This window comes from Pyrus communis, chromosome 16 (genome assembly GCF_041283825.1).
Source record: "Pyrus communis isolate YQ-2024b chromosome 16, ASM4128382v1, whole genome shotgun sequence".
Taxonomy (NCBI): Eukaryota; Viridiplantae; Streptophyta; class Magnoliopsida; order Rosales; family Rosaceae; genus Pyrus; species Pyrus communis.
In genome coordinates, this window is record NC_142580.1 from 22,065,420 (window position 1) to 22,076,715 (window position 11,296).

At 39.4% G+C, this 11,296-nt stretch overlaps 1 protein-coding gene across 1 annotated transcript; it reads left to right on the top strand.

Moving 5' to 3' along the window:
* The first annotated feature begins 5,470 nt into the window (after window positions 1–5,470).
* On the top strand, window positions 5,471–8,877 carry LOC148690136 (uncharacterized). The gene is made up of 2 exons (XM_088687194.1): window positions 5,471–8,827; window positions 8,866–8,877. The coding sequence occupies exons 1-2, from the start codon at window positions 5,471–5,473 to the stop codon at window positions 8,875–8,877; spliced, it is 3,369 nt and encodes a 1,122-aa protein (XP_088543320.1).
* The last annotated feature ends 2,419 nt before the right edge of the window (window positions 8,878–11,296 follow it).

Consider the following 11,296-nt stretch of genomic DNA (forward strand, 5'->3'; position numbering starts at 1 on the left):
TTTCCCTTGGGTGTTCAAAGTTGATTTTTGCGTTCTAAAGGGAATTCTAAGTGCCTAATTCAAATACTTTGCTCACTATTGCTTTAAGAATGTTTGTTTATCCTTCACCTTTCTTTGTTAGCCAAACACCTTTAGCCCCGTTACAACCCTTGACTTCTATCTTGAGTGTTATGTATTTCAATTGTGGAGTTTGACCTTGGTATGAGCTTATGGTGTCACTGGTGCGAGATTTATACGCACACAAATTAAACCCTCTTTTCGTCAAATTATAGTATATGTATAAGTAGGGATCGTTCTGGACCGGGGATTAGGAGTGATTGTTAATCACTTGGATTTGACTCAAAAACGTAAAAACACAATATAAAACACTAAACTAGACTCAAAGAATGTAAAACTAAACTTTAAAACACTAAGACAAACCAAAGACTCAAAATGCTTTTAAAAACACAAACTAAAATGATTTCTAACTAAATTGACATTAAAGTAAAGGGGATTTAAGTTTATACGAAAATTGAAATAACGAAACAAGTTAAATAAACTAGACAGAATGTAAATATGAATGTGATGGAATTGAATGGATGAATGCTAGCTAAGGGGTTCATCTCCATACATGTTATACTTGCATAATAAAACGATTTCCAATTGCATTTCAATAAATCATTAATTCTCAACACTCCAAGTTAATTAGGTCCGCTTAAATTAACCGTCAAGTTTTCCTTACGTTAATGAATTGGATGATTGCATACGACAACCCAAAGCATTCCTCACAAGTTCCCTACATGAATTGCATAATAGAGATACAAGCAACAATCATTAAGTTCTTTGAAAACTATAAGTGTTGACGAGGCATTCGTTACTATGATTGCATGAAACTTATGCCAAGAATTCGTTTAACGCGATTGTTTATAAGCAACCTCCACTACTTGTGAATATAAGTTCATAACGATTAGGTGAAATTCACTTATATTCTAGCGTCAAATTCATGCATGAAAATTAAGTGTGCACTCTCAATAAACATACATAAATAGGTTATCAATAAAACAGTTAAACAAATTGAATTCACAACTTATGAAACGTAATTAGAAGTAATCAAATCAAAATGCAAGCATAAACATATATTTCGAATCACCCCCTAGCTAAAGGGGGGTTTAGTTCCTCATACAAAACAAAGAGAATTGAATTTAAACATTGAAATCAAAGAAACACCTAAACATTCCAACAACTCAAACTTGAATTGTATGAACGTTTAGGCACTCTTCTCTTCCTCGTTGTTGTAGCACAAGGTCTAAGGATAGTTTGATGGTGTGAATGGTTTGGGGAGTGGTGTTTGGATTAATAGGGAAATGGAAAAATGGTGTGTTGTGTATGAAATGAGATGTCCATGAATGAATGAATGCAAGGGTATTTATAGGAGTAGTGGAGGGAACATATGGCTATGTCATTTGTAGGTGAAGTAGGTGGATGTTGTAGGTGAAGTAGGTGGATGTTGTAGGTGAAGTGGATGTTGTAGGTGAAGTGGGTGGATGTTGTAGGTGAAGTGGGTGGATGTTGTAGGTGAAGTAGGTGGATGTTATGTTAAGTGATAAGTGATAAGTGATATGATATGTGATTATGATATGATAAGTGGTTAAGTGGTGATGATAAGTGATAAGTGATTAAGTGATATGATATGTGGTGATGATAAGTGATAAGTGCATGTGGGTTAACTAATGAAGGAAATGCATGTGCAATGACAATGTGTTAGAATGGATGTGTGTTATGCATGGCATGATTGGGATTAGGAAAGGTTTAAATGTCCTAAAACTAAAGAGAACAAGGTTCCAACACTTTGGCTCCAATTAGGTCTTCAATTTCGTCCAACACTTTGGCTTCAAGCATAAGCTATCCGTCCTTAGCCCAAAAGTGCTCCAAAAGTCTCCAAAATGCATCTTTTTGCTCCTTTAGCCCTTTGGACCTACAAACACACGAAAATAGCTTAAAGTACTAAAATAACTAAAGAAACATAACGTAAATGTACGAGAACAAGCCATTTAAGTCGCATAAATATGCTCCTATCAAATACCCCCACACTTAGCTTTTGCTAGTCCTCGAGCAAAACAGAAAAACAAAACAAAAAGAACAAAACACAACCTACACCTTCCAACAATCGTATCAGGGACTTCCAATGCACATGACAAGTTAAAAATCATTATTCTCACAGATTTGAGCCATCTTTACACTTAAGTACATTCTTAATCATAGTCACCACATACTAGTTCACAATTAAGCATTTAAAACCATGTTTTGAATGTAGTAACATGCCTTAGAGAATTCCCTCAATTTCTTACTAGATGTACTCTCGTTTTTCACACAGATTTTCTGACTACACACCCTGAACTAGGTATATGTGAGAAGATTGATGTAAACATGTAGACGAACACTCACATATGTTATAATAAGGAAAGCATTTTCTGGAGTTAATAAGCATGTTTAGATATGATCTCATGAATGGAATGCTACTACTTAGACGCGAGAACCAGTGACACCATAAGCTCATACCAAGTTCAAACTCCACAATTGAAATACATAACACTCAATATAGAAGTCAAGGGTTGTAACGGGGCTTGGGGTAATTGGCTAAAAATGAAAGGTAAGGATAACAAACGTTCTTCAAGCAATAGTGAGCAAAGTATTGAATTAGGCACTTAGAATTTCCTTTAGAATGCAGAAGTCAACTTTGATCACCCAAGGGGAATTACACAGAACTTAGGGCCATATTCATTTTTTTTTTTTTTGGACCCTTTCTTCAACCATCAACGCTCGTGAGTTCATTTTCACTTATTTTCATTTTTTTTTTTTCTTTCTTTCTTTTTTCTTTTTTTTTTTTTTTTTTTTTTCTTTTCTTTTTCTTTTCTTTTGAATCTCAAAACATAAACACTTAAACATTTTCTCCCCCACACTTATTTTCTTTCATAATGTAACTCAAAAGGAATTCAATTAAGTCATGCTCACTATCTTTTAAGAACAAGGGTGGGGATTGTCCTAAACTAGGCTAGGTGAGGAAAATGTGGGTAAACAAAGAATAAAGGCTAAACAAGGCTCAACGGGGTTAAAACTTACAACATATACGAAGTATGGGAAGTAAGGCTATTTGGCTATGGTGGTGGTCACTACACAACTTCTTCTTGAATATGTGTTATGCAAATTGATAGGAGCATATTTAGGCGACTTAACTACCTTATTCTTGTGCATTTGTGCTATTATTTCTTAGTTAATGTCGTATTACAACTCAATTTCGTGTGTTTGTAGGTCCTATGGGTCAAAGTATCAAGAAAGTGCATTTTGGTGCATTTTGGAGCTATTTTGGACACTAGGTGGTGAGCTTGCATGTGGGCTAACATGGATGGACGAATTTGGACTTCAAGAAGTTGGAAATGTGATAAGAAGAGGAAGGAACTAAGCTAAGGACAAAGTGGATAAGGAAAGTGCAAGAAAAGAGGAAACATTATCCAATTATCCAAAACATTATCCAACATTATCCAATTATCCAAAACATTATCCAAACCTTATCTCATCTTATCCTATCCAAACCTTATCATGTCTTACTCCTAATTACATGGGGACTTAAATGGATCATTCTAGAACCTATTTCTAGAAGCATCCTAGTCTAGAAGGCCCAAATCTGCCACAAAACCTATTCTTTCTAGAAACCCTAGAAAAGTGGCGCCCAAACCTTTCTAGAAGGCTTTACCTTGCCTTGCAAGCCAAGCTACCCTCTCCCCTAAATCAGCCGCACCTTCCTAGGCCTAATCCCTTTGGGATTCTGAATTCCAAGGCCTAATCCTTGTGGATTTGGGTATACAAATCAGTTTATAAAAATATGTGGGCCAAAACCTTCTCCTAAGTGGATTTGATTAACCCTAGCCGAATTCTAGGGCCCTAATCCACAAAACCTGTTAAGTAAACCCTAATCTAATAAACCCTAGGACTATATAAACATATTTTCAGCCACAAATTCGTACACCCCTTATGCTAGACAGAAAACCCTTGTGCCGCACCTCCATTCTCCATTCTAAGCCTCCATAGACCTCCCTACACATCCATACATCTCTGCCGCACCCTTCCCCACCATAATCAACCATCCTCCATCCCTCCAAACAAGAAAACACCACCCAAAACCACAAATTCCATCACCCAAACTTTGTGCCGCAGCAAGGAGGAGGAAGAGGAGCCAATCTGTGCATCGAATCCATCTTGGAATTGCTGGGCATTTAGGTGTAATCTTTCTTATGATTTCAATGTTTAAATTCAATACTTTTTGTTGTGCAAGCATGAGGAACTAATCCCCCCTTTGGCTAGGGGGGAAATTCGAAACCATGGTTATATTTGCATGATGATTTGATTACTTTCAGTTGTGATTTCATGAATGATGAATTCAATTTACTTATCTATTTTAATTAAAACTAGTTTATGTATATGAATTGAGAGTGCACGCTTGATTTGCATGCATAAACATGATGCTAGGATATGAGGGAACTTCACCTAATCGTTGGGAACTCATATCCATGAGTAGTTAAGATTGTTGGTCGCAATTATGATAAGTGAATTCTTGGCATAAGTATCATGCGCTTTCATAGTTACGAATGCCTCGTCAACACCTATGATTTCCATAGAACCTAATGATCTTTGATTGTCTTTCTATCATGCGCTTTCATATAGAAAACTTTTAAGGAATAATTTGATTGCTATGCGCTAATTCCATTCAATTCAATGACCTAAGGGAAATCTGAGAGTTAATTTAAGCGTACCTAATTAACTTGGGGTGTTGAGGTTCATAAATTCATCGAATAAGCAACTGGAGATTATTTTGTATGCAATTATGCCATGTGTGGAGAAAAACCTCCTAGCCATCTCACCATTCATTTAATTTCACCAATTTCGTCAGAATCTGCCTATTTTACATATTTGTTTTGTTTGTTTGATTTTCGTCAAAAACCAAATCCCCAATTGTCTTAGAGTGTCTAATTGGTCCAAATATGTTTTAGATTGTGTTTTTAAGAGTTTTGAGTCAAGTTAGAACCAATTTTCGTCCAAAATTGTGTTTAGGCTCAAAACTGCCCAGATTGTGTTTTTAAGGCAGTTTTGAGTGTTTTTAGCCTATTTTGAGTTTTGTGAACGTGTTTGAGTCTTTTTAAGTGAGTTTAAGTGTTTTAAAGATTAAGTTTATTTATTTGAGTCAGTTTAGAGTGTTTAGCAAGCCCTCCTAATCCCCGGTGTAAGAACGATCCCTACTTATTTATATGCTACAATTGTCAAAAGAGGGTTAATTTGTGTGTTAAGCTAATTTTCGCATCAAATTTTGGCGCCGTTGCCGGGGATTAGCAACTTTGCTAATCCCTTGTTATTTCTTTTTAGTTATTTTCGTGTGTTATTAGTTTGTTATTTGTTTTAGTTTCTGACCTATTTGTTTCCTTGTTTTAGGCACTAGTTTATGACTCGGAGTTCTCAACCGGTTCATTCGCATATCTTAGACTTTGACGACGATTTTGAGCGAGCCTTGAGAAGAAAGAAGAATCAACAAGAGCCTCAACCATCTCAACCTGCACCTGAGCTTGAAGAGGACGAAATACAAGTGGAGGAGGAGGCCACGGCAAGGGTTGTTGAGGAAGAACAAGTTATGGCAGCCGACAACCGAACAATCAAGGAGCTTTCCGCTTCGGGATTGGTTAATGCCACGCCTCTATGCATTCAATATCCAAGGGCAGCCCCCGACAAGACTGACGAGTTCGAACTCAAGTCCAGTTTATTGCACCATATTCCTAAGTTCCATGGGTTGTCCATGGAAGATCCTAATAAACACTTGAAGGAGTTCGAGGTTGTTTGCTCAAGTATGACCCCGGTGAATGTTGATGGGAGCATTTTAAAAATGAAGGCTTTTCCCTTTTCTCTCTTGGAAAAGGCTAAAGATTGGTTGTATGAACTAGCCCCCGGAACTGTCACGTCATGGGAGAGTATGAAAAGGGCGTTTTTAGAGAAGTTTTTCCCAACTTCTCGAGTCATTCTTTTACGTAAAAGAATTAGTGGCATTCAGCAAGATCAAGGTGAATCATTTCCAACTTATTATGAACGTTTTAAAACCCTTGTTGCTTCATGTCCACAGCACCAAATGAAGGAGGAGCTTCTTCTTCAATATTTCTACGAAGGGCTTCTACCAATTGAACGTCAAATGCTAGACGCCTCAGCGGGTGGAGCTTTAGTGGACAAAACACCTATGGCCGCCAAGACTCTCATTGCCAACCGAGCTTTGAATGCTCAACAATACGAAGGAGTTGGCCAAAGAGACATGCCACGGCAGCAACAAGTTAATGAGGTAAGTGCTATTTCCGAACTTCAAAATCAAATGGCTAATCTTACTTCTCTACTTTCGCAGGTGGTTGAATTACCGAAGGTACAAAGTGTGGCTGTTTGTGGCGTGTGCTCCATGAATGGACATCTCACGGACAAGTGCCCTCAATTGATTGAGAACGGAGGGTGGGAATCTGCCAATGCCGTGGGTTATGGGAACCAAAACCAACCAAGGAATGATCCTTTCTCTAACACATACAATCCCGGTTGGAGAGATCATCCAAATTTCAAATGGAGGGAGCCACAACAACCTCAACAACAAAGCACATTTAGGCAGCAACCTCCGGGGTTCTACCAAAGGCCGCATGCACCCACACCACCCCAAGCACAACCTACACAACCGAAATCAGGTTCGTCCATAGATAATGATCAAATTTTTCAATTACTAACTTCTATGGCGCAGGGAATGCAAACTAGGGACAAAAAGGTTGATGAATTAGAAAAGCAAGTAGGGCAGATTGCGGAGTTCATGGGCCAATTTAGAGAACAAGGTAAGTTGCCTAGTTCAACCGTTGTCAACCCAAAAGGAGGATTTGAATCTGCCAAAGCAATCATGTTGCGAAGTGGAAAACAAGTTGGAACGGCTGCACAACCCTCTAACTCAGCCCCAACGGAGGATGAAAAGTTGCAATTGGAGGAGGGGGAGCAAGAACAAGCCACGGCAAGGGTAGAAAGTACCTTGCCGCAGCCACCTAACCTACACCATTCGGCTTCCAAGGGTAAGAATGTTCCAAGTTCGATTATTTCTAATGCTATTCCTCCAAATGTACCCTTTCCTCGCAGATTCATGCAAACAAAGAAGGAGGAAGTTGAAAAGGACATTTTAGAGACATTTAGAAAAGTACAAGTCAATATACCACTTTTGGATGCAATTAAGCAAGTTCCAAGGTATGCTAAGTTTTTAAAAGAACTTTGCACCACTAGGAAGAGAATTTCTAACAAAGAGGTTGTAAAGGTAAGTGAAAATGTCTCAGCCATCTTACAACGTAAATTGCCCCCTAAATGCAAAGATCCGGGTAGTTTTACAATTCCTTGTGTTATTGGCAATAATCGGTTTGAACATGCCATGCTAGACTTAGGTGCATCTATTAATGTTATGCCTTACTCAATTTATGCATCTATGAACCTAGGTGAGTTAAAAAATGATGGTGTGATTATTCAATTGGCCGATAGATCTAATGCCTATCCAAAGGGTGTTTTGGAAGATGTGTTAGTGCAGGTTAATCATCTAATCTTTCCGGCGGACTTCTATGTATTGGAAATGGAGGAATCAAACCATACCCCGTCCTTGCCAATTCTTCTTGGCCGGCCCTTTATGAAAACCGCCCGCACAAAGATTGATGTGTTTAATGGGACCTTGACAATGGAATTTGATGGGGAAGTGATTAATTTCAATCTTTCTGAATCTATTAAGTACCCTCTTGATGATCATTCATGTTTTGCTATTGATGTAATTGATTCGTTGGCGCAGGACCATTTTGAACAATTGAACGAAGATGCACTTGAATTGGTCATCACAAAGGGAATGGAACTCAAGGACAAGGAAGTAGGGCAAGTGCATACCCACGGCATGCATGGTGAGCACCATGCCGTGCCCCCTAGTAATGACATGGTTGAGATAGTGGCTGCCCTTGAGTCATTGCCACTACAATCTGGTAAGTCCTCGGACCCAATTTCAATTCCAATTTCGACTGATAAGCCCATTCCTTCAGTTGTGCAGCCACCTTCCCTTGAACTTAAACCATTGCCAAGTCATTTGAAGTATGTTTTCTTGGGAGATCAAGAGACCTTGCCCGTCATCATATCCTCCTCACTCACGGCACAAGAAGAAGGTAAGTTAGTGAGGGTGTTAAAGGAGTACAAAACCGCCATTGGGTGGACCTTGGCCGACATCAAGGGAATAAGCCCGACTACGTGCATGCATCGTATACTTTTGGAGGAGGGGTCCAAAACATCTCGAGAGGCTCAACGCCGACTCAACCCTCCAATGATGGAAGTTGTGAAGAAGGAGATAATCAAGCTCTTGGATTGTGGAGTGATCTATCCAATTTCAGACAGTCGGTGGGTGTCTCCGGTGCAATGTGTTCCAAAGAAATCCGGAGTAACTGTGGTGACAAATGCCGAAAATGAGCTTGTTCCTACGCGAATCCAAACAGGTTGGAGGGTTTGTATTGACTATAGGAAGCTCAATGCCACGACAAGGAAAGATCATTTTCCCTTGCCATTCATTGATCAAATGCTTGAAAGGTTAGCGGGTTATGCTTTTTATTGTTTTCTTGATGGATATTCAGGTTATAATCAAATTGTGATAGCTCCGGAAGATCAAGAAAAAACCACTTTCACATGCCCTTTTGGTACATTTGCTTATCGTCGTATGCCATTTGGTTTATGTAATGCACCTGCCACATTTCAAAGATGCATGATGAGCATATTTTCCGATTATGTTGAGAAAATTATTGAAGTTTTTATGGATGATTTCAGCGTTTTTGGTGATTCATTTGATGGTTGTTTGAATAATCTTAGTTTGATTTTAAAACGATGCATTGAAACTAACCTTGTGTTAAATTGGGAGAAATGTCATTTCATGGTTAAACAAGGCATAGTTTTAGGTCATATTATTTCTGAAAAAGGTATTGAGGTAGATAAATCAAAAATAGATCTTGTGCGTCACTTACCCTCTCCTACTTCGGTTAGAGAGGTTCGTTCGTTCCTTGGCCATGCAGGTTTTTATAGGAGGTTCATCAAGGACTTCTCGAAGATCTCCCAACCTTTATGCCGCCTCCTACAAAAAGAGGCACCTTTCGACTTCACCAAGGAATGCACGGCAGCTTTCCAACTCCTCAAGGACATGCTAACCACGGCACCCATCATTGTGCCACCAGATTGGAGCCTTCCGTTCGAGCTAATGTGTGATGCATCCGACTATGCATTAGGGGCTGTTTTAGGCCAAAGGAAGGACAAGCAGCCGCATGTTATCTACTACGCATCTCGGACGTTGAATGACGCTCAATTGAACTATTCAACTACTGAAAAAGAACTTCTTGCCATTGTCTTTGCTTTAGATAAATTTCGATCGTATTTACTTGGTACTAAGGTTATTATTTTCACTGATCATGCAGCTTTAAAGTACTTGTTCACGAAGAAGGAAGCCAAACCACGACTAATTCGATGGATGCTACTTCTTCAAGAGTTTGACATCGAAATCAAGGACAAAAAGGGAAGTGAAAATGTGGTGGCTGACCACCTAAGCCGCATGATACACGAAGAGGAGCCGTACCCTATTGTAGAGACCTTCCCCGACGAGCAATTGTTATCCATTAAGGTAAGTGAGCCTTGGTATGCGGATTTGGTAAATTATTTGGTGACTAAACAAGTTCCTAACACTTTAAATAGAAACCAACGTGATAAATTGAAAAAAGACGCTAGGTTTTATGTTTGGGATGATCCATACTTGTGGAAATATTGCTCGGATCAGATTATACGTAAGTGTGTGCATGACATGGAATTCACTTCTATTTTAACATTTTGTCACACTTATGCATGTGGGGGACACTTTGGGACACAACGCACAGCCCTCAAGGTTTTAGAATGTGGATTCTATTGGCCAACTTTATTTAAGGATGCTAGAAACTTTTGTATGTCTTGTGATCGTTGCCAAAGAATGGGCAACATTAGTGCAAAGGATCAAATGCCGCAAAATGTTATTCTCCCGGTTGAAATTTTTGATGTTTGGGGTATTGATTTTATGGGTCCTTTTCCTTCCTCACATGGTTTCTTGTATATCTTACTTGCTGTGGATTATGTGTCAAAATGGGTGGAAGCAAAAGCCACCCGAACTAATGATTCTCGAGTGGTTGCAGATTTCATTAGAACTAACCTATTTGCAAGGTTTGGAATGCCACGAGTGATCATAAGTGATGGAGGATCTCATTTTTGCAATCGAACCATTGAGGCTTTGCTCAAGAAGTACAACGTCACGCATAAGGTTTCAACACCTTATCATCCTCAGACCAATGGGCAAGCCGAGGTTTCCAATAGGGAGATTAAGCAGATTCTAGAAAAAACCGTGGGCCCTACAAGGAAGGATTGGAGTGTACGATTGGAGGATGCGTTGTGGGCATATCGCACGGCTTACAAGACCCCACTGGGCATGTCCCCATTTCGGCTCATTTATGGCAAACCATGCCATCTTCCCGTGGAATTGGAGCACAAGGCGCATTGGGCCATCAAGACATTCAACATGGACATTGATGCGGCTGGACTTCACAGGAAGCTCCAATTGAATGAATTAGAAGAGATTAGGAACGAGGCGTATGACAACGCTCGAATTTACAAGGAAAAGACAAAGGCTTTTCATGATAAGATGATTCGAGGCAAATCATTCTCCATTGGGCAGAAAGTGCTACTCTTTAATTCCCGCCTTCGCTTGTTTCCTGGTAAGTTGCGTTCTAAGTGGGTTGGGCCGTTTGTTATTACTAATGTTTTTCCTTATGGTGCAGTCCAAGTTCAAAGCTTGAAAACAGGACAAGAGTTCACGGTGAATGGCCATCGATTAAAGCCTTACTATGAGAAGTTCGAGGAGCATGTGGTGGATGATGTACCCCTCCATGCCGTGGGTACTACTAGTGAAGCTTAGCATGGCGTATTCGTCCGGCTGGAAGACGTTAAAGCAAGCGCTTCTTGGGAGGCAACCCATGCATTCAACAAGGAGAAGATAGAACTTCCACTCCAAACCCAGATTTGCGTTTCTAAACCCTTCTCCTTGCTGTTTATTTTATCATGCTTAGTTGTTTATTATTTGTTTGCTTTTATGTGAGTCTTTGTGTGAAACATTGAGGACAATGTTTGATTTAAGTGTGGGGGGGGTAAACAAGTGTTTTTATGCAAAATTCGTGGGATTCTATCACCTATC